The 27,487-nt window shown below is 38.9% G+C and overlaps 4 protein-coding genes across 5 annotated transcripts; 1 reads left to right on the plus strand and 3 right to left on the minus strand.

Moving 5' to 3' along the window:
• Nucleotides 1-12: 12 nt before the first annotated feature.
• On the minus strand, nucleotides 13-7,390 carry cdk5rap1 (CDK5 regulatory subunit associated protein 1). Its single transcript, XM_088423556.1, has 13 exons — nucleotides 6,959-7,390; nucleotides 6,734-6,837; nucleotides 6,597-6,631; nucleotides 6,396-6,496; nucleotides 5,744-5,954; nucleotides 5,549-5,669; nucleotides 4,649-4,879; nucleotides 4,457-4,554; nucleotides 3,594-3,649; nucleotides 3,123-3,253; nucleotides 2,196-2,345; nucleotides 1,739-1,879; nucleotides 13-1,363 (listed from the first exon to the last, which is right to left on the minus strand). Exons 1-13 carry the CDS (start codon nucleotides 7,236-7,238, stop codon nucleotides 1,274-1,276), a joined length of 1,749 nt encoding a protein of 582 aa, XP_088279682.1. The 5' UTR covers nucleotides 7,239-7,390; the 3' UTR covers nucleotides 13-1,273.
• A 1,049-nt stretch (nucleotides 7,391-8,439) lies between these two features.
• ghrh (growth hormone releasing hormone) lies at nucleotides 8,440-11,046 on the plus strand. The gene is made up of 6 exons (XM_088424022.1): nucleotides 8,440-8,542; nucleotides 8,694-8,783; nucleotides 9,142-9,240; nucleotides 10,176-10,280; nucleotides 10,391-10,515; nucleotides 10,594-11,046. Exons 2-5 carry the CDS (start codon nucleotides 8,704-8,706, stop codon nucleotides 10,506-10,508), a joined length of 402 nt encoding a protein of 133 aa, XP_088280148.1. The 5' UTR covers nucleotides 8,440-8,542; nucleotides 8,694-8,703; the 3' UTR covers nucleotides 10,509-10,515; nucleotides 10,594-11,046.
• A 203-nt stretch (nucleotides 11,047-11,249) lies between these two features.
• On the minus strand, nucleotides 11,250-18,051 carry rpn2 (ribophorin II). Of its 2 annotated transcripts, XM_088424020.1 has the most exons (18): nucleotides 17,984-18,051; nucleotides 17,492-17,682; nucleotides 17,256-17,351; nucleotides 16,013-16,188; nucleotides 15,849-15,924; nucleotides 15,618-15,752; nucleotides 15,274-15,450; nucleotides 15,069-15,187; nucleotides 14,841-14,946; nucleotides 14,314-14,405; nucleotides 14,123-14,237; nucleotides 13,844-14,038; nucleotides 13,683-13,769; nucleotides 13,490-13,585; nucleotides 13,158-13,233; nucleotides 12,674-12,803; nucleotides 12,180-12,277; nucleotides 11,250-11,790 (listed from the first exon to the last, which is right to left on the minus strand). In XM_088424020.1, the coding sequence occupies exons 1-17, from the start codon at nucleotides 17,994-17,996 to the stop codon at nucleotides 12,226-12,228; spliced, it is 1,932 nt and encodes a 643-aa protein (XP_088280146.1). In that variant the 5' UTR covers nucleotides 17,997-18,051; the 3' UTR covers nucleotides 11,250-11,790; nucleotides 12,180-12,225. The 2 variants fall into 2 exon arrangements, with proteins under 2 accessions (XP_088280146.1, XP_088280147.1); XM_088424021.1 differs by lacking the exon at nucleotides 12,180-12,277.
• A 1,033-nt stretch (nucleotides 18,052-19,084) lies between these two features.
• mybl2b (MYB proto-oncogene like 2b) lies at nucleotides 19,085-27,104 on the minus strand. The gene is made up of 15 exons (XM_088423635.1): nucleotides 26,856-27,104; nucleotides 26,205-26,301; nucleotides 26,049-26,120; nucleotides 25,850-25,942; nucleotides 24,780-25,000; nucleotides 24,576-24,705; nucleotides 23,966-24,025; nucleotides 23,330-23,533; nucleotides 21,971-22,237; nucleotides 21,763-21,905; nucleotides 21,586-21,685; nucleotides 20,245-20,355; nucleotides 20,011-20,118; nucleotides 19,791-19,919; nucleotides 19,085-19,570 (listed from the first exon to the last, which is right to left on the minus strand). Exons 1-15 carry the CDS (start codon nucleotides 26,873-26,875, stop codon nucleotides 19,442-19,444), a joined length of 1,884 nt encoding a protein of 627 aa, XP_088279761.1. The 5' UTR covers nucleotides 26,876-27,104; the 3' UTR covers nucleotides 19,085-19,441.
• Between the last annotated feature and the right edge of the window lie 383 nt (nucleotides 27,105-27,487).

Here is a 27,487-nt window from a genome sequence, read left to right on the forward strand (position 1 = left end):
GGAAAAGAGACGTGAACAGAGAACCAACCAGAGGTCCATTTATTACGTGTTGCCCTGAAGCGCCACCCTCTTAAAAGTCACTGGAAAAGTAGTTGAAAGATAAGAAATGCAAAGGTGAAAGTGCAAGATAACGTCCACAGGTGGAGGGAAACAAACAAGAGGATTTGTCGAAAAATGTTGAAGAAAAAAAATAGGACACGGGGAGGTCCCTCAACAAAAGAACATAAGCAATTTGAAGACAAGATGGTTCATCACTAGATCTTCACAAGGTATATTTACTAACGATGTAATGGAAATAAACTGTCAAATTGAAAATAATGTATGATTTCATTTAGCCACGCTGTATTGCATACAGCTACTTAACATTTATGCTTAACAGAATTTTACTTTGTACAAAAATATCACAATCTTTTTTAATGGACCTAAATCGTGATATTTTCACACATTGCACAATTAAATCCAAGCATAGAAATTTCATTCGGCACAGTGCCGATTTAATTTGTAACTAAATATGAAATGTATGGTACTGAAATTTCTAACCAGAAATTGAAATATCTTGTTTACTGAACCTGCACCGCTGAGTATAACGTGTCTTCATCAATATGAAATGGGTTTTCAGTTTACAGCGGGATCGGAATGACATATAAATTATTATTTTATTTTCCGCCATGGAGGAAGAATCATCATGAATATTACATGAATAAATGTCTATTAGATATCACACAACTCCAGCCTGCTCAATACTCAACATTTGTTAGTTTCTATCTCTAAATCAATAAAACTGCATGGTTTTTTTTTTTCTCTTGCTAACTAAATGTAAATGAGGGTCGTGATTTAAATTTCTTCAGCTGGCACACAGCATTGTCATCCGAACGGCGTGCAAGACACTCTGTGCTTTTGGCAATTGTCTGTGTTTCTTTATTTTGTTAATAGCATGCTAAAAAAAAAAAATCCTGAACAAAATGTGACAAATATGCTGCTCTAAGACATTCTATGGCCCTCTACCCAAGTCTAAATATTAAAAAGGAAATGTTTACACTCAAACCAATGAGCCTAACTACTTAAACAATAATAAATAATAATAATAATAAAAAAAAACTCGTCGGTACTAACATTTTTGTTGTGATTTTGTAACCACACGATCAACACTGACACAGTAGTCGAAAGTGAAAATGGAAGTTGAAATACCTTTGTGACGAGATGATACTCTTACATATAGCAGTTTGTTTTTTGAGAAGTCTACAATGTCCATCAAAGTCAAATATTCAACACATTAATTGCTGGACCCAAGTGTTGATTGGACCAAGGGATGTCTGTGACACAAGCCTTGACCTCTCAAGCTCTGCGAACTGGCCGACATGATCTACAGAAGACAACACATATACATATACATACATAAATATATATACATATATATACACATAGAGAGGGGGGGGGGGGGGGGGGGGGGTATGAGTGTGCCCTTGGTTTTTGCTGCAAAGCGTGGACCAAATTCCTTTGTGGGTACCTCTTGTGAGGTCTTGTGAGGACCATCTCGGTGGACTCCACCAAATCAGACCTTTTTGAAGGTCAAGACTTGCTTTTAGAGTAAAGGTTTCAATTGAATTCTGGTTGAGTTTAGTGTCACAGTTAGGCAATCTGTAGAAATGGTTAAGATTAGGGGCTAGGAAATGTATAATGTCAATGAGATGTTCCCACTCTGACAGCAAGAATGAGTGTGTGTGTGTGTAAATCCCACCTTGACTAGCACAAAGTCTCCAACGTTGATTGGAGCAGTGTGAGATTCTGCAGGATGCAGCGCAACGTCGTCTTTTGGGAAGATGACTTTCATATTGCCATCCGTTCTGCCACACAGCTCCTTGGAAGATCTCTTACTGTCCTGTTGAAAACAGAAGGGCGCCCTGAGCATTGTTGCTTGACAAGGTTGCGCTAACCCAGAGCAACATGTGCACCTTCCGCTGAGAGCGAGCTTTTTCAGACGTCACAAATCAATTTATGCATTTCTATAAACAGCTGCTGGATTTCGAAATGAAAAAAAAGAGGGCTGTTTTCAGGATGACAATACAATTGTAACGCAACACAGTATCCCTGCATAAGAATGAGTCAGCTACACAAAACAGACAATCTGAATAAGAAAAAAAGTTCTTGTGTAATGAGACCAAGCCTTATATCAAGGCCATGAGTCCCGTACTGACCCCCTCCACAAGGACAAGTTGAGTGGTTCCAATAAGAGCGGCGTTGACCTTTGCAGCTTCCTGTCTGAACACACTGATACACTCCTCCAGTCTACGTTGCTTCACTTCTGCTGGCACATCATCTTGGAGGGCATGGAATGCATGAGTTTTCTAGGTAGAAGTCCAAAAAAGGACAATGTTGGAATTGAGCAAAAGTGACTGCATTTTTTTTGTCAGGTTCTCAATGTGAGGTCATTCACATTCCCAAATAAATGTGACCTGTATGTGACCTGTGTAAACGCTAAGTGGCCCAAAACTGTCCCAAATGCGAATTGAGGACACCGTGTCATCATACACACAGCTGGCGTGCTTACCTTTAGTATCTCATTCAATGCCAGGGAGATATTTTCACGTTTTTTAAGAGTACAGACATTTAATCCCAGATACTCAAGTATTGATTTGTTAATAAATGTAGTTAAGAAAATTTAAGACTATGTATCTGGGATTTAATGACTGGACTCTTTAAAAAAAAAAAAAAAATTAAAATACATACCTGGCACTGAATGAGTTAATCATAAAACATTTCAAATTTTGCCCTGCAATTGGCTGATAACCAGTTCAGGGCATCCCCTGCCTACTGCCTGAAGTGAGCTGGGATAGGCACCAGCAAACCTGTGACCCTTGTGAGAATAAGTGGCTCTAGAAAATGGAAGGATGGGTGGATAGCATTTTAAGTTTTTTGGATTAATTAAAAGCTGTTTTTTGATTTACAAAATCATCTCAGCGGCTGGATTAAACCCATGTGAGGGCCAGAACTAGCCCGTGTGTCCAATGTTTGACACCCCTGCATTAAAAGATCCGATACAGGCCACACAGGGGGAAAAAAAAAAAAAGAAAAAAGTGGAATTGTGTCACTTTTGGCGACGGTGTCAGGCTAGCCTTAGTCACCTTTCTCATGCTATAAGCAAAAAGGAAGCCGATGTTGTAGCCCACTTCTCGAATGAGAGACAAAGTCTGCTGATGATCTTCTTCGCTCTCACCGCAAAAGCCTGAGATGAAGTCACTGCTGAGACTTACATCTGTCACACACACGCACAGAAAGAACAACCTGAAGTAAAAATCAGAGCATACAAAAATATAATCCAATGTAGCCATAGTCAAGAGTCTTCAATCCACTGCGGTTTTACTAAAAACTATTGCGCCAACCTGGGACAAAAAGGGAACACGCTATGGGTTATTGAAGTCAAAATGTTGGGTTTAATGAATGACTCATTCATTAGTTTTGAATCAATTCGTCCCCAACAAAAATGGCAATGTTTTTATCTGGAGCTCAGCGTTAGCTCCAATTTTGCTTGGCGATACAAAAAGCCAGAAATTGACACAAATTTAAACTTACTCAAAATCAATAGTGTAACCTACCTTGAATGATATTCTTGATGTTCTGCACCAATTCAAGGTATGTCTCTCTTGTATACCTGAAATGTGGGTTTTAAACATCAGTAGCGAGAACAAGAATCCCGAATCTGGATCTCTCTATAAAAGGCGACAGAATAACGACGAAAAAAACCACCTTAAATCAATTGTTTACATTTTTCCTATTAATGTGAATGCTCAAATCGCATTTACTGAGAAAGTGATGCCGTAATTAACTCTTTTAATTCCAAAGATTTTATGCTTTTTAATGAGTCCGGACATTCAATACCAGGTATTTATTAATTTAATTTAGGATTTTTTTCAAGCGCTTGGCTAAAGAAAGGTCTAAAAATAGCAAATAGTATTGAATGACTGAAGCACAGAAGTAATGAAATACTTTAGTACTGAAGTAAATAAAGTAATCAATTACTTTAAGTTTCTAATTTAGATAATTAAGTTTAAAAATAAATACTTGAAGCAATCAAGTACTAAAGTAATCGATTACTTCATGTACTTAAAGCTGAAGTGATAGAATACTTTCGTACTTAAGCTTAACTAAGTACGTAGGTATTTTAATACATAAAGCAATCAAATGAATACACGACTACCTAAGGTAATCAATTACATTAGTGCTTAACCAAAGCAATCAATTACTTTGGTTCTGAATTACATAAGTAATTGATTACTGTAGTAGATGATTTTTCTTCGTACCGGTCATTTTTAGAAACTTCTTTCGCCAAAGACTTGAATAAAATGGAAAAAAAATGAATAAATAAGAAACGGATTGAATGTATGGAATCATTACAAAAAAAAAAAAAAAACGTAAAAATACGTCTTTGGGATTGAATGAGTTATAAAGAGTTCCTCACCCACGGCGCATGGCTTTCAAGACTTGATTGCTTCCGCTCTGAGCTGGAAGATGGATCTGCTTACAAATGTTTTCCCTCTCCGCAATCAGATGTAAAACCTACACAAACGCACGGATAGGTTAGTGAAGTGAGGCTACATTTATATCACGCTAGCAGCTTCAAGGCGCCACCTCTCAACAAACGCTCATGTACCTCATCAGGAAAGTCTTTGGGATGAGGTGACGTGAATCTGATCCTCATGTTGGGATCGACTTGTGAAACTCTGTCCATCAAATCAGAGAAACGCATCCCGCCCACTTTTGGCCGGTACACCGTCTTAAAGCCGCGGCTCAGATTGGTGGGTATGGCGCCGCAGAACTGTTCTTCAGATGTGTCTCGGTAGCTGTTCACGTTCTGACCGAGCAATGTCACTTCCTTAACGCCCTGTACGGATACAAACAAAGGTCTCACTTGAGTCAATATTTCCAGTTCCTCTTCAGTTCAGTTTTACAGCGGCCCTGAAGTGCAAAGGACAAACATAAAAGTAAGCAAACAAATAAGAAAAAGGCCTTACAAGAGAGAAGCACCAAGAAAAAAGGAGTTCTGTTTTTCTTGCGCTTGTTTCTTCTAATGTGCTCCTTTTTTCTTGCATGCCCCTTTTTTCTTGAGTTTTTTTTCTCACGTGCTCATTCTTTCTTGCGTGTTTGTTTTTTCTTATAAGCTCCGTTTGTTATGAATTTTTGCTTAAGTGCTCTTTTTTTGCATGCTTTTTTCTTCCTTTTTTCTTAAGTGATGTTTTTCTTGTGTGATCTCTTTTTCTTGCATGGTCGTTTTTTTTTCTTGTGTGCTTCTTTTATCTTGCATATTACTTGAGTGCTCTTTTTTCTTGCATACTTTTTTTCTTTTGTGCTTCTTTTTATCTTGCTTGCTTTCTTTCTTGCTTGCCTTTTTTCTCGTGAGATCATTTTTTTCTTGTGTGCTCCCTTTTCTTGTGTGCTTTTCTCTTGCTTTTCTCTTTTTGTTTTTTGTTTGCGGTTACCTTTTTCGTTTGCTTACTTTTTAGTTTGTGTGATTTGCATTTGCGAGTTACAGTTTTGATCATCTCGAACTTGCCTGATCGGACAGGATATGGACTTCCTCGAGAATAGAGCTGGCAGGACGACTCCTTTCGCGGCCCCGGGTGAAAGGTACAATGCAATAACTGCACATGTTGTCACAACCCCGCATGATGGACCTGCAGGACCTCATTTCAGTATATACCACGAGAGAGTAAAACGATCAGAAATTGTCATCCTGTCAAAAACATACACAAATGCGCTGTGTCCCTGAGGACAGTGGTGGACAGGCATGATGTCGGCGTAAGTCTCCTCTAAAGAAAGCAGCACGTTACTGGCCTGCTGACCTGCCTCGGCCACAGTCAACAGACGGGGAAGATCTCGGTAGGCGTCGGGCCCAGCAAGCACATCAACAAGCTTCTCTCGTTCCAAAATCTCCGTTTTGAGTCTCTCGGCCATGCAACCTTGATGGACACACAACAAACCATGTTGAAAAAGGCCCTGTGGCCAAATGGCATGTCAGTCCACAGCTATGTCAGATCGGACAGTATTTTGCATTTTGTCTTAATTCGCCCATTTGATCTACCTGAGAGTAAATGACACTCATCCAAAAGATTTTCTTATACATAGATTTTGGAATATTAATTTTGATTATGTAGCCATTCATTGTCATTACATCTATTAAGATATTTAGTATTATTTATGTGGCTGGAAACATATAAATTAGGAAAAAGTGAAAAAGGGTGGGAATTAATCATTCTAGGCTTCTTTCCACTTCCTGGGAAAGTTTTGTCAAGAGCACTTTGCTTATATTTATTGAATATTTGGTTGCTCGTGTTATTGTTTGTTCTCATGCTCAATTAACACATTCAATCAATATTGTGTAGCTATAATGACAACAATACCTAAGATGCCGATTTTCATTGGAGTTTGACTCCTACGGCGCTTGTTCTTCATGGCTGTCAATTGCTGTAATCTGTTCCAGATTGTTTGTTCGGCTTTTTCTCTGTTCCACAAAATTGGAAGTAGAAGTTAAACGACAAAGCAATGGATATGCGTTCATTTACTAACATGTTACATAATTATACGTTTTTTATGGATTATACCTGATGGAGCAGGTTACAAGAAGAACCACATCAGCCTGCACAAAGAAAATAGTACATATTATAAAGAAAGCTGAATGTTGCCATTATTAAGTCATTCAGACGTGTTACAATTTAGAATCAATGCAATCAAATCGTACCTCAAGTAATTGTGAAGTGCGTTGATATCCACTCCTTTGTAGAATGGACCAAGCAATGTCCGTATCATTTACATTCATTTGACAGCCATAGGTTTCAAAATAGACTGCAAAGAGACAAAACATCCATTTGACAGCCATAGGTTTCAAAATAGACTGCAAAGAGACAAAACATCGGTCTGCATCTCTCATAAATCACCCAAAGTAATAATCAAGATTTCAATTTACCTTTTCGTGAATTCCCCAGCTCCAAGTCTGAAGAAAGATACTCATGTTTGCATTCATCTTCTTTGTCTCGATTGGTTGTTTTATTATCAGGGAGTCCTCGGATGAAATCGAGAAAACTTGGACCTGAAGTTATTTGAGTCTTGAAATGCTCGGATGTTGCTCGCTTGTCTTTTGAGCTAACTACACTTCTTGCCTGATTGCAAAACAATCTGACTTGTAAACACCTGACCCAAACTTTCTGAGAGGAAAACAGTTGAGTTAAATTCCAAAGCTGCTTCATGCTTGGTTGGGGACTTTACAAACCGTACTCATTTCACACACACACATACACACAAAAATCGGATTAGTCTGGATAACTGCTCTAGAATTAATAAAGAACATAAGAAATACAAATACAGATACAAATATGTCTTGCAGTCGGGCTGTCCGTCACGAAAATAATTCCCCCCGCTGCAGTCCGTTAAGAAATGCCGTCCGTGCAGAAAAGCACGATTTTAATTTCAGTTATACTCGAGGTGATAAATGATCAGAGTACAATACCTTGTTGATTTTTTGTCACACCCATACCTGTTATGATTGACCCTTAGATAATAAAATATTTTTCAAAACTATTGAGTATTCATTGTCTTGACTCAGACCTATTTATAGAGCACTTTAAAACAACCTCTTTTGCATAAAAATTGATGGTTTAAAAAAATGTTCTAAAAGTTAAAACTACTATACTGTATAAACTACTATATATATATATATATATATATATATATATATATATATATATATATATATATATATATATATATATATATATATATATATATATATATATATATATATATATATATATATATATATATATATATATATACACATACACATACATACATATATGAACCAAACAGAACCCAGGAAGACTACTTTTTCCTTTTCGAGTCAAGAGTAAATTAACTGGAAATTTAAGAAGCATATTTTTGAATTGTGTTCTTTGCAGATCATTACAAGCCCATGCGTTCCGCTGATGCACATTTTTATTAATGGTGCAATTTTTTAATAAAACAATGATTTTACATGGTCTTTCATCTGGAGTTTGTGAATAAAATACTGTATGCCAAGAGATAGAGTCCAGATGTGTGTATGTGTGTGCGTGTGTGTGTGTGCGTTTTTTTTTTTTTTGTAATGCTGGTTGAGTGGCAAAGACAATAAAAAAATCATTCTGATCTAATTAAAATCATTTTTAACCATTTCCTCCACTCCTTTGCCTGTGCAGGGCCTTTCAGCATAATAAAAGTCTAAATAATTGCACTCATCATCACAGTATCAATCCAAATGTGAATCATATGTCAATTTCTTTCCGATAGAAATGTGAAAATGAGCGCCTGAGAGCGCGAGCATGCAAAGACAAGAAAGGGGAGTGATGATGTCTGATGTGGGAGTGACTGGGAGCTTGAGTATAAACTGACCATGGATGCAGGGGAACACATTCACTTCAGTGTTGCAGTATTTTGTAGCAGTGAGAGATCATGAGAGTGGATAGCAAAGCATAAATTGGAAAAGCAAGAACTCCCCTAAATCCCACACAATAAAGAGGTAAGTGAAAACCAAACAAGACTATAATATGTGTTTTGATCATGTTTGTTGTTTTTTCATATTAGGGAAAAGTTGTTGAAGTTCCCCATGGAGAAAAATTGGGGTTTCAGCATTTCTTTTCTAATTCAATTTGTTCTTCATTCTTCTACAGGACAACCTTTATGATGGAAAAAACTGCATTGCTGCTGTTCTTCTGCCTGTTCCTAATGACATCAGGATCCCCAGTGTACCCCTCCATCAGGTGAGCTCTAATCATGTGAAGCAACATTCAGTAAAAGTAGCTTAAAATGACTGTATTTTTTTTTAAATGGTTCAGAACATTGTTTTTTTTAGATGTAAATAGTGCAGACACAATGCTTGGCACGCTGTTGTCACTTTTTTTTTTTTTTTTTTACACCATTGCATGTCAGGGCGGCGCCCTCTGAAATTGCTATGCCAAAAGACAAGCTATTACAGATAAAATGTTTGATTTGCAGGGAATATTCTTAGTCTGAGATGTGACTACATCATTTCACTATATTAAACAGAATGTGGGTAATTTTCAACACAACTGAATGAGGCAAATTTATTGTGATTATTAATGTGTTGATATTTCTCAGATTTGGCCAAAGTGACACATCCATTCTGATGACATCTTCTGTAAAGAATCCAGAGAAGCTAGAAGGAACAAGTTCTGCTCAAGAGAGGACAGACTTGCGGTCAGTACCACACGTCCACGACGCTTCACAAGTTTTGGGACAGTGAAACTGATTTTTTTTATTTTTTGACTTCATAAATATGGGACATGAGTATAGGAGTGCAGCTTTTTTCACTCTTTTTATTTTCTGAATTATTCAAAGGTGTCGTGAGATTTTAACACGTTTTTTGCAAGTTGAGAAAATCTAAAGGCTTTTTTTCATGTTGTGACAGGAATGGTACACTTTTCAAATGACAGGCAAATAATTTGGAATATTAATAACTAATTTGCATAACAGAGTATGTCTTTTTTTTGGTTAGGTTTTGTATGGATGTGCATTGACATCTGTCAGGCAATTTTCCACCAGACGAGCCAGAAACCCAACAGTCCATCTTTTGTGGAGTTGCACGACACGCAGCAAATATAGTTCCAAAGTTTTGTAATTCAGAGATATATGACACAGCACGTCAGATAATTTTTTTCCTTCTTCCCTTTCAAAAATGCTTTGCTCTGGTTGGGTGTTACAGGGCTGTAAAACTATTTCACATGGGTTACATTACTGAAAAGAAAAAAACACTGCTCTCGAGCATTTCTAGATGAAAAAAAAAACTTAAAAAACTTTGGAACTACATTTGGTTATTTCCGGCTTGCCTGCCCCCGAAAAAAACACTGTCACTAGAGACAATATGCATCTGTACAAAACAAAATAAAGTCAGAACGTTTCACCGTACCAATTTAGCAAAAAGATATTTCATGTTCCAATTAATTTGGTCTTAAGTTGAAAAGAAACCATGTACTGTTCCTGTCACGGCATTAAAGACCAATACATTAGATTTGAATCCCTATTAAACGCTCACATACCCCAGGCGTATAAGTGAACCGCTGTTTTATAGCCTATGTCAGTCCAAAGTAAACTTTTGATTCATTATTCTTTTTCTGTATTTCGTCTGATTTCAGTTTGGGCCGCCACGCCGATGCCATATTTACAAACAGCTACAGGAAAGTATTGGGTCAAATATCTGCCAGGAAGTTTCTTCAAACCATCATGGGCAAACGTCTCGGGTAAACAGTGTGCAAATCCAGCAGCTGGAAGCACAGCACAGGATATTACTGAGCCCATTGTGTTACTTTAACACAATGAAAGCTGAATCATCAGTGTTCTTTTTCCACAGAGACGAAAGTGAGAGTTATATGAAACGCCAGGCAGATATCTACGAAGGAACCTATAAAGAAGATCTGACGTCCGTCCAGAGTAATCGGAGGTACAGAGGACTTCCTGAAATGCCGTGAGGCTCAGGTAAGGACTTGATACTCGACGGGAAGCAGAGAACGGCGTGTCAGACTTGTTGTAATTCAAATCTTTTGTTCCCTGCAGACTTCGAGCCGGGAGGACACACAGAATGAAAACAGCATGTGCTCATCCTCAAAAACATCACAGCTTTTTTTTTTAATGAAAAGCTATTTTGAATTCTCATTGACGCTGTGGGGAAAATATTGTCACGCGCTCAATGTGATGCTGTAGTCACGCTTGGCACTGATATTTGAACATGGCACAATCATTTTTTGCACAATATATAAACAGGCAATACTGTTCTCTTCCTGACATTAAAACTTGCCTGAAAACACATTTTTATTCTTTGGCTTTTGACTCTGCAAGAGACTGTACTGTTTTAAGATTTTTTTTTATCATCTCATTTAGCGTCAACCATTTTTGAGCATTTTGACATTTTCAAGACGCACAATATGTTTTCAATCATTTGTACAATATCCACCACAACTCTTTCACCAGAAGTAGAATAAACTGAGTATGTATATCCACTTGCTTCAATTCAAGTATCACCGTTGTAAATTATTAAATAATGAAGTTGGCGGGGTCTCAGGTACTCAATTATTTGATAGAATAATCATTGCAATACACAGTTAAAAAATCCTAAGTGACAGCCATAATGTACAGTAATTTGTATGCAGCAGCATTTGTTTTAAATTGCTCTATGGGAATCTGTACATGCATTCAAAAAAAGAACAAGTGAATTCACCTCAGTTTCTTTATTTAATAAAAAAAAAAAAAACCAACAAACATGTTCTCAAATTCCCCGTGTGTTTTGATCAATTTCTCTTGGGGATGTAAATTTGGATCAAATAGGAAACAAGTTCTACAGTTCCAGTGACTTGGGATCAGCTGTCATCATCTGCTGGCATACAGTATGAGCAGCTGTGTCACAATGAGCAAAAATTGTTGTGAGGTGAAATAAGCAGAGTGGGGATGAAGGGTAATGTATAAAAAGAGAACAATAATTCACCAAGAAACCACAAAAAAGAAAAAGAAAAATCAGAGCACTCTGTTACACAGGCGTGTTGTACAGAAAGTAATCTCAGGGGAAGATGAAGTGCAATGATCTCAAAGACGTCTTCTTTTTTTTTTAACAATTTCGGAATTTCCTTCCATTCGGCAACACATCCATTAGAGCTGTTCCAAAGCGTAATGGGATGCATTGGTGATGGACTCCAAGGGGAGGAACGTGTGCTCTTTCAGTGTCTTCTTTTATTGTCTTAAGATTATTTTTTTTCAAGTCTGCAGAGAAAAAAAATGAGCATGTTTATAGTAACGATTTCACCCAATTTTTCCAACGAACACAATGGATTAAAACCAAGAACACAATGATGCTGAACATGCATTTAAACACAACAAAAAGTAAACCACAACCAATTCCAGGATGCAAACAATGCTAATAACTTGGGCTCAGCACACACTTCATCATAATTCTGATGTGTACAAATGGCGTGTAAAGAAAAAAAAAAACAATGGCGGGATTAATGCAGTATGGACAGGGCAATTTTTTACGGAATGATAAGTGCGAGTCATGAGAAAGTCGAGCTCGGATGACTGAGCGCGGCCGTGCATGCGGCCGGCCGGCCATGATGTGTACGCACTGCACATGCGGTCTATGTGGAAGCCCTTACGTGAGCTTGGGAGCACAACCAGCCCTTTTCTTACAAAAGTGGCGCTTTATCGGAGGCTCCTATACTTTGCCAACCTACTACTTTGCTCGGCGGCAATCCTGGAAGAGGAGTAGAAAGACAGCAGCATGTGGATAAAGGAAATGAAGACCTCGTCATTAGCTTTAGTTGCCTACGTCAATGAAAAGGATTAAAAGGCGGAAGAAAAAGAGAAAAAGTGAAGCAGGAGAAACATCTTCAGGCAGTGTCAAAAGAGAGAAATTGCTCTCAGATACTTTATGGGCTCTACAAGAAATTGCCCACTCACATCATATCACTCGCAGTCCCCAAACCACAAGGACAGCACTTTTCCCTCTATTTTGGACCCAAGAACTATCAAGAGGTCTCAGAGCATCCAAGTACTTAACATCTGAAGGACTCTGCTCTCTCCCCACCCTCTCAAGAAGAAGGAACTCTCGACAAAATCTTGTGTGCCAGCACGCCAACCGCACATTTACCTCTTCACTGCTTTCTGTGCCAGCATGCGGTTCCCGGCCAGAAATGTTACAGCACCGATAATTGTCAGGTACTTAAGAGTCTGGAACATGTTCAAGTGGGTCCAGTAGACGTACATCAGGCCCAGCAGCGCTGAAGGGAAAAAAGGGAAGGAAAAAAAAAAAAAAAAACATTCTACGTGACAACGATGCTAAAATTAAAACCTCTTTTTTTCAGCTCGATTGGACAAATATTGATTAAAATGTTTTGAGTTATTTAAATATAATCCTTTACAAAATGGCTAAGACAATGTATATGGATTTTAAATCAAACATCTATCAATATAAATGTATCTTCCCATTTTGGACAAAAATGAATTAAAAAAAAAAAAAAAAGGAGGAAGCAATGACCAGCAACAGGTTGAGTAGTTAGTATCAGACCAATATCTGATAGCAAAATCAGATTGTTACATCGCTGCGAGACAGCAATCTATGGTAAGAGACCAACCTGCATGTCCAACATGGAAGAGAATGGTGCTAGGAGAAAAGCTAAAGTTGGAAATGTTTGCCCCAAGCTTAATCCACTGCAAGAGAGCAGAAATAAGAATGTGTCATAATCACGCTTTTCATATTGAAGAGTAACACACAGATGTGGAAAATATTGACTTCCTGCCCACTTTAGGCAAGTATTCTATCAATTAAGCATTTTGAGAACAAAGCCTTCTGGGAAAAACAAAATTAAGACTGACAAAATATTCTAATGACTTCATAAGAACTGAGCTCCTTTAAAATGCTCCATCAGTTTAAACATAAAAATACGGTATGGTGTGCATTGCTTACCAGGATAAGCAGAAGGAGGAAGGGGGAAAGGACAAGTGCAGTGAACGCATTGGAAACAACCGTTGGCGGCTTCTTCTCTGGTTCTCTGAATAAGTGCTGCACAAGCAAGATAACATTTCAAAATAAATAACACATTTCGTCCGATTTTACCCTGTCATTGAGAAAACGCAATTTATTTATGAAGTAGCTTTACTTGGATCTCAGGTTTGGGGACGTAAAGTGTCTTGGGTTGAATGGTTGCTGGGGCTTCCTCGTCGGCAAACCTCAGCATAACATCCGCCTTTCAACAGACAATTGGCTAACGTTAACGTCGGCCATGTTTTTGGAAGGCAAGATTAAGAGTAGGACACTGACCACATTCCACAAGATGGGGTTCTCCAGTGTGGCATCCCCAACCATCAGATAGAGGGAATATGTACCGGAGATAAGGGCAAATTCTGTTTTCCGCTCTGCAGCATCCAACTCAAACTTGTACAGACCCTTGCTATCGGGCTCGGCGACAAAAACAACCTCCTGGCCAGTTTTTTGATTGTGCAGCCGAACAAAAGTCTGCGAGAGAAGAACACGAACAAAAAAACTTTACGCATTTAACTTTTGGAGGGGAAATGTTCATGCCGAGCGCTGTTTCCATACCTGGTGGGGTGTCAGTTCAATTCCGGTATTGACATCAACCAGCTGGAAAGCCATGGCAAAGTTCTGGTGATTATCGGCGGTGAATGAGCTCTTGGCTTTAGAGGGATACTCGACCCTGGATCATTTTATAACAATATTTAGATGCTCATTTCCAGCGGGGGGTCAAATGTGCACCAGTGGTCAATTCTAACCTTGTTGTCTTTGTTCCAATGCTCTGGTCCTTATCCACCACAGAAAGGTCCATATTGGTAACAGCCACCTCTGTCGACACTTTCACTTTAAGCTGCACATAAAAGATGTCACAACACAAAGGCAATTGTGACCGTCATTGCAACAAATGACAACTTAAAAATCAAAGCGCTCCACACAAATGATCAAAATTTTAAGGGAACATGATATGGAAAATGAACATTAATAGTCATCACAGCTTTTTGCGTCCACAATGAGAAGATAGGATCTGTGGAGCTGCCTAGCTCCACCCCCAGTCATCAAGATCATCAAAACCTTCATTGGATACAAAGTAACCAGTGAGAAGCTGAAACCATCACTGATTTGCATTAAGAGAGGACCACACTCTCAAAACAGGGTGAGCTCTGGGCGCCACCAACACAATCAGACTTAGTACAGAGTAAAACAATTTCTTGAGCTGAAATCATCATACTGCCAAATATATAATGCAAAAATATTTTAAAACCCTAATTTTCAGCTATAATCTGACCTCAACGTGATTGGCGATCAAGCGGCTGTCACCGGTCACAGAAATGGTGAACTGGTAATATCCACTGGCAGGTTGGTGGGACATGAAGTTCAGTTCAAAGACACCACTGAAAGGCAGGAAATACTCAATTTTGTATCATATAGGTTTACTATTAACAGCATATTAACAGCAAAAATACACATTGAAGATTGAAGGATTGTGATATATGCAGTTCTTTTTGAGACATACTCATTGAGAGTGAACGATGCTTGGCCAAGAATGATGCTCTTAGAAGCAACAGCATACGCGGATTCCACTTGCACGGTGGCTGAGGCAAGAGGCTGAGACATGACGTCAGTAACAAGAATCTGCGCATAAACAAGAGAAATACAATGACTGGGGTCATTGTATGTGACACGCATGTAAATACTACGCTGACGTTCTGAGTTTTTACCTGAAGGATTGGCTGGCTGTGTGACACAGTGGGCGGTCCGTGAGTGTTGACCACCACTGGAACATGAAAACGGTTGTTGGAGAGGGTCGCTGCAGCATTTGCCACGCTGAAGGCCTCGGCCAGCGAGTCCCACGATTTCTTGCTGAAAATGGAGTTCACCAGCTGGATGACTTGGTCCTGGAGAGAAAACAGAGTAATTTAGTGACACTTAATTTATTAGTAAAAAAAAAAAAAAAAAAACTATTTTACAACTATTATTAGTAAAAAAAAAAAAATCAAATAAAATACTATTACTATTTTACATCTATTTTTTCAAGGGCAGTGACATGAATTTAAAAAATTACCTGTTTGAGGGGAGGCTCAATATCCACATGATCTGACAGGGCGTACGCAGCAGTTACAAATGTGGCAGTGGCCTCGAGTCCCTCTTCAAATTGGAGGAAGATGCCCCCAAGGTCGTCTAAGCGTGCTGTCAGATCCTGCGAGTAAAAAAACAAATAATTAAAAAAAACAACACGTTGAGTGTTGCCAAAGATAAGCTCCAGAGCACCACCTGGTGGACATTAAAGCCTCACCTCAATTTCCTCAAGTATTCCTCCAAGTTCTGCCTGCTGAGAAAGTCGAGTGGCCGTTTGCAGAGCTGCGGTAATGCTGTGCAAAAAGTCAATCGCAAACCCCCAAATAATCAGATCCTAAAAACACTCTCATGGTTAAATCCAACCTCTCCATAATAACTTACGCTACGACGTTGTCCTCCTTGTTGATACGAGCTGTGAGCGCACTTACGACTTCCTGAGAGGTCAGAGGAAGCCCCAAAGAGCTAAGCGCACTTACGGCCCGGTGAATCTGACTCATAGCAGAGTCTTCACTGACAGCAGCCAGAAGGATGTCTCGGGTTTCATTGGTCACAGAGATCTAAGTGGTCACAAAAAATAGTGAGGTGGTCGTTCACAAGTTTGTTTTACATGATTCGTTTCCTGAAATAGAACAAGACTGGCCATTCAACTGCTTTTGCCAAATAATGTGATTAAATTGAAGGTGTTGCCTGAAATACATTTTGGCGGGTCGAACAAGCTCTTCAAGACACCAGCCACCCCTTAATAGCAAAATAGGCCTCTCCAGAAAGTCAAATTTGCATTTATAGAACCTTTCCTTCTCTTTTGTTGGATGACTTTATTGGTCGGAGACACAAAGGAACTTTTTTGACACTTTCAGATTAACTTGATGGCACTTGTCCTAATTAACATCATAGTGTGACGGTGAGTAGTGTTGACTTAAGTCTGGTGGCCTTTTACCTTCAAAACTTTGATAACAACATAAAAAGGCGTCTTTTTAATTATCTTTGGAAATTGCTTGAAAGCCCAATAAGGGGCCGATTAATTGGCCCGGCCCTGTGACAGGAATACTTTTAACGTTCATGTTTGCTCCTGTTCGCTACGACTGTATTCTTAATGCAAGTTATTTTGTATATGGTGTTCCATACTTTAAAATGGGAAAAAAAAGGTCTTGAGAAACACAAAAATGTTAGCGTAGTCTGTCACCGACATTGGTGCATTAAATATTGCTGTTGTAAAGTTGAGAAACACAAGAAAGTTAGCTTAGTCTGTCACCTACATTGGTGCGTTAAATATTGCTGTTGTAAAGGATTGTGAGTATTATCCCTTGGTGGTTTAAAGGTTGTAGGCACCTCTCAAACATTTGTACAATCTGACGATTCTATCCTCCAAGTATTTCTGCTTTATCTCGCTTGATAGATTGGAGAAGTAAACTTCTTAGGCAAAGACGTAAAACCGGAGAAGCCCAATGTCTTACTTTCATGATATGTGCTAGTGGTCCTCAAAATTCCAATATGTGAGGTGTCCCTTGGAAATTAATGCCTCTCTCTTCTTAGGAAGCTTAGCCAAATCTGGCTCTAAAAGATTCACATATTCAAGGCATAATATGGGAAATACCGAGCCCAAGGTAGGTAGATGTGATCTTACCTCACATCCAGATATGGCTCGGCTAGTTTCCGCAGCAAAGAAGACAGAGTCGACATTTGTAGGATCAAGCTGGGAATTCACGAACTCGCACACGTCCTAAAACAATAACTATTTGTTAATTAATCTGAACCAAAGATAAAGTCAATAATGAATAGGTTACGCAGCTAACGTCAAGTATAACGTACAAGACGTGGCCAGTCTTTCAATATAAACACGATAAAGAAGCCTTTACGTGCCTTATGATCAGGAACATTGGCACCAAGTTTGGTGAGGCCGACAACAGAATAGTACGCCGACTCCAGGTCTGTGAAGGGCTGATTGAGGAAATTTTGAAGTCGAGCAATATCGGAGAGGGAAAGGTAGTGACCTGGCGTGAGCGTCTGAGCTCCAGCGAGAGCCAGACTGAAGAGGAGCAACCCGAGAATCCCTGTGAAAAGACGGAAATAATACTGCCGCATTTGTCACATACGTTATGAATTTATCATTGCAGTTCTAAATTCAAAGACACATTCATTCATTTTTGTTGAGCTTTGATTGCAGACGTTAGCCACACTTAACAAAAGCTAGCTAACGACAGCAGAAAGCTGCCACTTTGGTCGAGAAAATCCGTGAGATATTTTCAAGTTATACAGTGCAATAAAACACCTAATTGTATACCTAACACAGTCTGCATTCAATATATTAAAAATTACTTAAATGTATGATAAAAAAAATAGTATTTCACTCACTACACAGCTCCATGTCTCAGTCTAATGCAGCGTCACCAAAACGGACGATTACTTCCGGTGCATCTACGAGTGACTGTCAAAGATAGACATTGTATCCGGTTTACAATTCGCTCTTCGCTGCCGAAACCAGACGGCAGCCATCTTACGTTGCCAAAGTCATGTTTTGTCACTATAGCTTTGATGACCAAAATGTATTTCAAAAAGTAAATAACCAAAATTATGCAATAGCATACTTCTTCTACGTTATTGTCTTACAGGAATGAGTCATTTGGAATTACAACTCGACACCTTTTACAGTTTTTCAATCAATCAATGATATTGGTACATGTTTGAAATAATGGGACTATGGTCCAAGTGTATCACTTGTTACTAGGTCTTTGAACAAGTTTTTATAACAAAATTACTCTAAAAATTAAATAAATAAATACATAAGTAAATAAAATAACTTCAGCATAAAACAGAACCACTTACAGTAGTTTATTTGCATGTAATATCACAAACTTAGGTTTTGAAATAAAATAATATCTCAAAACACTATTATTTGCATAGTACTGTATATTACCATAAGATCACAAAAACGTTTCGGCAAGATCTAAGATCATAAGTGGAGAATAGATTGCAACTATTTGCAGCGCTAACAAACCCACTTCTCAGTGAGTGGAAAGTGGTAACGGAACAAAATACAAACACAAACAGTGACTATTTTGACAATATCAAATGCATAAAGCAACAGCTACGTCAAATTTGCAATTTGTGAATGAAAAGCTGCAATAGTGATAAAAACAAAACAAAAAAACTTCTTTTTGGGGCAAGCTAATGGGATTGCGATCTTTAATGATCTGAAAATAATATAGTTTAATTCCTGGTTAATTAAACTATCGCTAAATTGTTGAAAACACACACACACAAAATTTAGTGCATAGGACACAACTTAAATTTTTGCAAATTTAAACCTATGCATGATTTTTAAAAGTATTCTATTGCATCACAAATTTAACTAAACTCATTTCAGTTGAAGCCCCATACAAAACCTGTCTTTGGATAACTGCAACCTTTGCATACAAGCCGAGCAAAAAGTAAAATTAGACACACGCACACATAGCAATTTATAACTTTTCATTGTAGGCAAAAGTATCCAAGCATGATATTTTTTGTTGAATGTTGCAACTATTTCTTCAAAGATGTTTGACTGGTATTTTGATAAGTTCCAACTATAATGATTTCAGGCCTTAAAGTGGCTTTTGGAATGAGACACATTAAAAGCGTTTACATTTCAGTTTCCCTGCAGACGTTTTCTATTTAAGCTCTATTGTAAACCATGTCGACTACTAAGTTGTTCCAACATGTTATAACATTTACAATGCACATACAGTACTTTTCTTCACAAGGGTACAAAAGCAAACAACAGAACATTCTGTTGCGTTTGCGTAACAACTTGGTACAAAGGTGCAAGCGGGCTCAGGACAACACCAGAGGTCTTTTTGTAGGTTGCGATTTGAAGGTGCGCAGGAAGCGCCTGGCTTTCGCTGTCATAAGGAGCTGATCTTTCGTTTGTCCGCATGCAACTGCCTCCCATTCCTTGGACATCTGGCCAGAAAGACACGGATGGCAAAAGCATTAGGACACATTTGGTACATCTCCAATTGGGGAAAAAAAAAAAAATATATATATATATATATATATATATATATATATATATATATATATATATATATATATATATTTTGTGTGTGTGTGTGTGTGTGTGTGTGTGTGTGTGTGTGTGTGTGTGAGAGAGAGAGAGAGAGAGAGTGAAGTTGGAACTTGCCATAAGTGGGGGCACCACACTGGGAAAAATAGCGCTATCGCTTGGCCCCAAAAGGAATCCCTGATCCAAAATATTTTCATGGGTTTTACGACAAAATGAGTGTTTCAAATCAACTATCATAGGTTCATCCTGCAAGCAAATGAAGGAAAAAAGGAAGAATTTAGTATATTTATTTGGAAATGATATACAAGATAACAGCATTTTTTTTTTTAGTTGTTACCTTGATGCAATGTTTAGCTTCAGTCTTAGATTTGCGTTTGGACTTGGGCATCACTTGGCAGACGTCTAGCGCCAATGACTTTCTGACTTTCTTCATAGGAGGACGATGCTGTGGAAAAAAATCAAAGCAGCAAGTCCAAATGACCAATTATGTTTATGTCAGGTTTAAAACAAAACACACACAAAAAATTGTGATTATATAAGTGACATGACAGAATAAAACATTCAAAGTTACCACTGCTTTGCGTCTTTGCTCGGGGACAGAGAGCTGTTCGACCGCCACGTCAATACCCACATCTCGGAGGATCACTTCGTTAATGTCATCCTCGAGGTTTGGAGTTTGTGGCTGAGACAACATTGACAGGAAGAAAGAATTCCACTATAAAACAACAGAGTCCACCCACTGTCCAAACGATTCTGAAATCATGACACGCATTGTAAACATAAAACACCAATTTATTTTAAAATTGCGCTCAAATGCCAATTCAGGGCATTAAAACTTGACCTAATTATGCAGATATTTTGTTGTACGCCGCGTGTTGCCAGCGTTTAGAGCAGCCTCCAGCATAAATTAGCTGCTAGCTAGCAGCACCCGAGTGGCTCGAAAGGAAGCAAGATTTCTTTTCAGACACAGAAAAATAGATGTAAATCAAAGCTGCACACTTTGATGCTGACATCCTGACATGGTTGCCGTGGGCAACAAAAACGCAGGCTGCGTCAAATGCATCTTCAAGGGGTCTGATGGGATGTTGTCTCATTGAAAAAAACATGGAAAGAGAGCTGTTTACATTTTTAAAAAAGTTGATTATCAAAAATGATCAAATGTAGTTATGTATTATCAATTGAAGCATTGTATTTCTCCTGTAAGGCTACAGGAGAAATACAAGATGAAATTATTACTTTTAAATCACCTCTGTGGCAATATTGCGGTTTTCCAGTTTAAGAAATGAATGGTAAAATATTGGCATATCAGACAAATTCACTTTGAAAACACTGCAAAAAAAATCAACACCGCATCGAACATGAGCTGTGTGCATTTAGTTAAAATAGCTCATTATCTCCTTGTTTATGTTTACACGCTAAAATGTTAATATTCTACTCAATAAAAATAGAACTTTTAAATACTTTTGCAAAAATCTCATCTTGTGTACTAAATTTCATGACATCTCAACTCGTCCCATTCCTATTAGTTACTGCCCTCTCTCTTGCCACTGTATTTAAGTATTACACAAGATTGGAACTGGGGTGAAAGGCCAGGTGGAGCGGTGGCTAACACGTCGGCCTTCTTGCATGGAGTTTGCATGTTCTCCCCGAGCCCGCGTGGGTTCATTCCGAGCACCCCGGCTTTCTCCCACGTTTCAAAAAATATGCATGGAATGTGTATTAGACAGCCTAGATTGTCCAAGCGTAAATGGTCGTTCATCTCTGTGTGCCCTGCAATTGGCTTGCAACCCCTACAGCCCAAATTCAGCTGGGATAGGCACCAGCAAGCAGAGAAAAGTGGCTATAGAATATGGATGGAACTGGGGTTCTTAAATGTCAAAAGTATGACATTATTTTGCTATTTCAAGCTTACCAGAGGCTGCAGAGGACCGTATTTTTCCAGGGCATTTTTGAATGGCGTCGGAGTGCGTGGCGTGGTGCAGAACTCGGACTTTTGGTTGGGTGTAACAAATCTACACGAGGACAAACTGTGAGACAGCGGTCAACAAGAAAAACATCTCGGCAGAGGTATTCGGATCTGATCACTTACAGCGAGTTTTCCTTCCGGTTGATGGGGGTCTTGTCCCTCTGCAGAGGCGTGGTAACGACGGCTTTCTGGCTGCACACGGGGGTGGAGGTGAGCGACGGGTTCTCCAGGTCATGAGTGTCCTGCTTGGTCCACATGTTGAGGAACTGAGGCGACATTTGGAAGTTAGCAGGTGTTGAAATTCATGGAGGATAACATTTACTTGATTTACTTGAGAGGGCGAAAACGGCAAAATTTTAACAGGGGTGCTCTTTGGCGTCATGGAGCGATTGGCATCGGGAGACAGGTGTTTTCGACTTCGATGACTCAGTATGGATGGAGGTGTGATGCCGCCGGGAGAGATGGGGATGAGCTCCCCTTTGCTGCTTTTGGTTAACTCCTGCAGGGCGCTGCCTTCAAGACGGAACTGGTGGCGTTCTGGGCTCGGGCTCTCTTCGGGCAAATCGAACGCGGCCAGGTTACACCAGCCGTCCAGGTCCTTTTGTACACATGATGTAGAGAAACATTCTTGAGCAAAAGTCTCTAATTGTTGTGATAAGAAAATGAAGCCTCGTGAAGCACTTTTGATCATTCTTTTCACTCCTCCAGAAAATGTATTACATGTTAATTGAGCTAGCCTTCATCTTTAATCGAGCGCACCATCAAAAGGAGTAAATCAAATATCACAAGTGCTTCACGAGGCTTCATTTTCCCCATGACTGTTGCTATGTATGTATAAATACAGTATTTTTCAGACAATAAGCCGCAACTTTTTTCTCATGATTTGAGCCCTGTGGCTTATAGTCCAGTGCAGCTTGTCTGCAGTTTTTTTTTGTGCTGTTTGGTTTTTTGTTGTTGTTGTTTTTGCTAGTTACCAGTAGACTAGCCACCCGTAAAGCAAACGTGTGTATCTGTTTAAGGAGTAAATTTATGGAGCAACTATGAAAAAGAACTGAAAAGATGTGACTCAATAACTGTGCTCGAAAAGACTTTTAAAAATACGGTATCAAAAAATATGTAAAAATTGAATAAGATGTTGAATAAACATTTGTTATGTGGAAAGGTGATATATGATTGTATGAATGTCTTTGCTGGTGTATGCTATGCACTTTCAAACAAGCACCGCTGTATACAAAGTGTACATGGAGTTTCTCATGTAATTCACTTGGCAATTAGGACTGGTGACTATATGTGTATTGCATAGTTTTCCACAGGGATCACTTCTGGGGCAATTGCAGTTTTAATTACGTCTGCTTCCCCTGGGTTCCTTCCAATGTTACTTCCTTTAGGAAAACAAGGCCTAAATGAGCCTGAATTTTCTTGAATTCCAACAGTTTCAGTTAAATATCTTGACTTTTTTGTAGTTCTGGTCTGTTTCCCTTAACATGCAGTAATGCACCTTCTAACCCAGTGCGCACAAAATATGGAAATCCCCCCAAGATAGAACTGTTCAATGAGACTGTGCCTGATAATCATGTGCACCTTAAAACACATAAGACTAAAAAGTTTGTAACAGGATATGAACATTGACATTGCACATTTTACTTTGTATCAAAATGTGTTGCTTTGCTTGCAAATGAAGTATCCGTACCCCATCCACTAAGTCCAGGACCTCCTTTAATACTGGCCCCATTGGGGAGATCAAGCCAGAGCTGTCCACAACCCAGCTTGAACAATTTATCTCTCCGATGCTCTCCACTTCGGAGAGAGGACTTGCCGTGTTCTTTGGAGAGGGTGCAAGCCGGTATGGACCTGCCTCGGCTTCGACAATAACGGCAGTGATGTCTGACATTTCCTGCAAAGTTTGAAGACACTTTCACAGCACTGACAGTATTTACTGACAAATACATACTGATCATTGTTATTATTATTGTTGCTAAAAAATGTTTTCTCAACATGACAGTTGTGCCTTCCTGAAAAAACTGGATAAGTGTGTGCCTTGAAAACAGCCTTGAAACAAACAAACGTAATACCTGTATATGAAAAAATATGTATATGAAAAAAATAGCATGTATGGTAAATCAAAAAATAAAAGAATGAAAGAACAAAACAAAAAAAACATCAACCCGTACTTCATAAATTTTACTTATTGCAGGTATTTTTTGCAGCATTATCCCTGCAATATTCGAGCGGACATTGTGCTGTAGATTGACTGTGAAAATACAGATCTAACAGAGACTGTGACAGCTGTTAAATGTAAACAAAAACTGTCTAAATAGCTACTTACTGGTATTTGTGTCTCCTGCTCTGAATCCAGGTCAGCGTGTTCTTGAGAGCCACTGGGCATCTATGTGATCAAAATATCATCATGAACCTTATAAGACGCACCTAAAAGCCTTCAATTTTCTCAAAAGCTGACAGTGCACCTTATAATTTGGTGCGCCTTGTACAGTGCATAAACCACAAGTTTTCATTTTTGGGGATGAGAAAATAAAATAACTTACGGGAAATATCGTCTAAATTCTTCCATTTTTACCTCTGCATTTCAGTCATAAATGTATTTTTTTTAACTTAGCATTTTTATAACATCCCGTTTGAAATTTTGAAATGCTAAATCTCCAACTTCTAAGCAATTTATATGGGGACGAGAAGCAAACTGCGCGGGATTGTCTCTTTATACAGTTTGACTTAGCGGATTGTTTTGTTGACTTTCCCTTTAGTGCAGCTCCATCCAGTGGATGCATAACGCCACCCCAGCCACTACTGTAGCTTCTATTCTATGTGCCTTATAATGTGGTGCGCTCTATAGTGCGGAAAAAATACAGTATTGTACATTTCGAATATAAATGCATAAAAATATATGAATTACACCGAGCACAGACGGAAATATACCCCACCTGCAAATCTCTGACATGGGCGAGCAGTTCTTTCAAATCACAAGATTTCAAATCCTCTCTTGAATAGAAGCCCATTTCTAATTTACGTTTAATGGTGGCATTCCAATGATTCTTCACTGCGTTATCGGTCCTGTTAGGAGGAAATTCCACAGAGCATGAAAACAGGCGGCAATTTCAAAATTTGCTGACCCGGGTCAAAATTACCTTCCCGGCAGGAGTTTAGCAATCTCAGCCCAGCGATTTCCCAGGATGGAGTGAGCCTTGTAGATGATGAGGTCCTCCTCGGCCGTCCATGAGGATTTCTTGACACAGGGGTTGAGATGGTTGTGCCAACGCTCCCGGCACTGCTTCCCGAGCCGACCCTTCAGATGCTTGGCTACCGTTGCCCATTGCTTGTTACCATAGCGATTGACGAGTTCTATGACCTGACGAGCACAGCGCATGGAATTATAGGTGTGTTCTTTAATTATTTGTCATTGTTTTTTTGTTTTTGTTTAAATCAATGATCAAACTTGTTAATTGTATCAGTACTTGGTATCAGTGACTACTTGAATTGAGTACTCAAATGAATTGGTTTAAACAAGTGATATTGAACATCCCTTGAGCTGTATTTTGTCCATTTTTTGGACGGATTGTTCCACATCATTCTGGCAGTATTTTAGCAAAAGGATGGTAGTGCGAAAACTAAGTTATCGTTCCATGTTACATTTTGATATGTTGTCACTATCTGGGTGAAATCTCAGCTCCCTATTGTCTTATTTCATTGTTTTTCCTTTCATGTGAATTGCTTTTGATGTTAATATCAAAGGATTGGACAAAATACTGCACAAAGGAGACTGGAGAAAACGCAAGACTGAGTCAAAAACGATCTTTTGCAAAAGAGGGAGAGAGCACCAAGATATTCCGGTGATCTTGGGCTGTAGTCTTCATTTTATTACAAAGAAGGTGAAGTTTCACAGTAATACCATATAAGAAAGTGTTTCTGTGTGTGAGTGCGTGTGTATGTTCCAATAGGTGTGCAAGCAATGTGTTTTTATATGATAACATATATACAATTATTCCATCACACATTTAGCTTCAAAACAAGAGCATCATCTAAAAGAGTAAAAAAAAGTGCTCCATTTTCCAATTACTACTTAAAATATAAAATTTTGTGTGTAGTGAACTAATAACTCACAACTCACTTTTTGAACCAAATTATTGAAATAAGTGGACTTTCCCTCCAATATTGTATTTCCCCCCCCCATCCAGGAGTGCACCAAATAACAGCCTACCTTGTCATCTTCTTCTTTTGTCCAAGGGCCTTTAATCAATTCGGGATCCAAAACTTTGAACCAACGGTGCTGGCATTGGTGTTCAGTGCGATTCTAAACATAAAAGAACCAAAGTAATTCAGATACCAACACACCCTTGCAAACGATCGAGAACATTCGTAAGACCTTGGTTTAACTAAAGGCACTTTTTTTAACTCACTGGTATATAGTTGGCTACACTTCTCCAATTATTCTGTCCCAGTTTCTGAACCAGTTCCTTTAGCCTGTCATCCTGTAGGCAGAATGTTTAGTCTCACTACAAATTCTGTAACCAGACGTGAATACATTCAAAGAATGTGAAGTTGCGTCAGATCACCTCTTCATGCGTCCACTTTACTTTGACTTTACCACCATCTCTCTGCTCTGCTACATCAGAATCAGTGTCAGGATGTTGATTGTCCTCCCCCTCCTCACTGGGAAAAAGAATTTTTTTTAAAAAAAAAAATCACTGAGCTTGACTACCAGCTCAGTTATGAGAATCCATAGCGACCAAATGCGAGAAGGGTGGAGACGGCTTTAAGAAGCTAAGCACAATTAAAAAAAAAACATCAAAGGATTCAAACGCCATCTAACAACAAATAGAATTAAAATGTTATCACAGATTGGAGATGGAAACCATTTGTTTTATTCCGATTGTTCCGTTGATACAGAATGTAAACATTTATTATGACCGGCGAGATTATGACTGGTCGTACATAAATTGGTGTTTAAAGGATCTGGATGGATAGGTTCTGTGAACGCCAAGAGTAATCACCGAAAGGAATGAAGTAAATGTACGACGTATAGGTCCTGTTTTACGTGCTGATCCAGCGGGAAAAGGGCGGAGTGCATAATGAGGTCAAATATGCGCCAACTTTAACTATCATATTGCATTGCTCAGCTTGATGTCTCGTTTGTAAAGTCATCGTGTAAAATTAGTCGTAGGTTCAGCCATTAGTTTCGCTTCAAATCAAAGATTGCATCTTACCCGCGCGGCCACCAGGACATTTCCCCCGTTTTTTTCTTCTTCACGGTCCAATAACTTGTCCTGCTTTCCTCGTAACGTCATGTGAATTATTTATATGTACCGGTTGTTTTGGGGGATTCGATGCCGTCATGAAGCGGTCAGATGATGGTTTTATTTGCAGGCTTGGTGCTGTTTTGCTAATTCGTTTAGCATCGAGACAGCTAAAGTTCCGCGCCCGCCCGCTTGTCTTGTGTCCGCGCTCCTGGATTTCTATCTCGCGCCCTTCCCTAGACGGCTCCGTGACGTCATGCGCAGTACATATGCGCGTAGTACAAGTGTGCTCTCGCTACATTGCTGTTTGGTTATTACGGTTTCAATTTATCGCGGGTTTTATTTTTGAGCATAACTTTTACGATTGCAGGTCTCGGTTTGCAGTATTCCGGGATGTTTTTTTTTTCTTTTTAAGTCAGAACAGTATATTTTTTTCTTTTAAGTCAACTTGAACTTTTTGGATTTTGATTTATGACCATCTCTATTGCAGGTTTAACTCGCTATTGTTTCTTGATATTTTGCCTCCGAAAATTGGCCATAAAAAAAGAAAATCGATTTTCTGTATTTATTTCTTCAACACAAGAAACAAAGTTAAGAAAAAA

This window comes from Hippichthys cyanospilos, chromosome 9 (genome assembly GCF_059441005.1).
Source record: "Hippichthys cyanospilos isolate Australia breed blue-spotted pipefish chromosome 9, RoL_Hcya_1.0, whole genome shotgun sequence".
Lineage (NCBI taxonomy): Eukaryota > Metazoa > Chordata > Actinopteri > Syngnathiformes > Syngnathidae > Hippichthys > Hippichthys cyanospilos.

Excerpts from the sequence above, each read along its gene's own strand:
- cdk5rap1 (XM_088423556.1), bottom strand. The coding sequence starts at position 7,238 with ATGAAGCAGCTTTGGAATTTAACTCAACTGTTTTCCTCTCAGAAAGTT. Across the intron at positions 6,497-6,596 it reads CTTGTAACCTGCTCCATCAG|AGAAAAAGCCGAACAAACAA; the intron begins GTATAATCCATA and ends TTTGTGGAACAG. Across the intron at positions 1,364-1,738 it reads GAGACTTTGTGCTAGTCAAG|ATCATGTCGGCCAGTTCGCA; the intron begins GTGGGATTTACA and ends TGTCTTCTGTAG.
- ghrh (XM_088424022.1), top strand. The coding sequence starts at position 8,704 with ATGATGGAAAAAACTGCATTGCTGCTGTTCTTCTGCCTGTTCCTAATG. Across the intron at positions 9,241-10,175 it reads CAAGAGAGGACAGACTTGCG|TTTGGGCCGCCACGCCGATG; the intron begins GTCAGTACCACA and ends GTCTGATTTCAG. Across the intron at positions 10,281-10,390 it reads ATCATGGGCAAACGTCTCGG|AGACGAAAGTGAGAGTTATA; the intron begins GTAAACAGTGTG and ends CTTTTTCCACAG.
- rpn2 (XM_088424020.1), bottom strand. Across the intron at positions 16,189-17,255 it reads GAGCCATATCTGGATGTGAG|ATCTCTGTGACCAATGAAAC; the intron begins GTAAGATCACAT and ends GTGACCACTTAG. Across the intron at positions 14,238-14,313 it reads ATTGGAACAAAGACAACAAG|GGTCGAGTATCCCTCTAAAG; the intron begins GTTAGAATTGAC and ends AAAATGATCCAG.
- mybl2b (XM_088423635.1), bottom strand. The coding sequence starts at position 26,875 with ATGTCCTGGTGGCCGCGCGG. Across the intron at positions 25,001-25,849 it reads CAAAAGAAGAAGATGACAAG|GTCATAGAACTCGTCAATCG; the intron begins GTAGGCTGTTAT and ends TGTGCTCGTCAG. Across the intron at positions 22,238-23,329 it reads TCCTGGACTTAGTGGATGGG|GACCTGGACGGCTGGTGTAA; the intron begins GTACGGATACTT and ends TGTGTACAAAAG.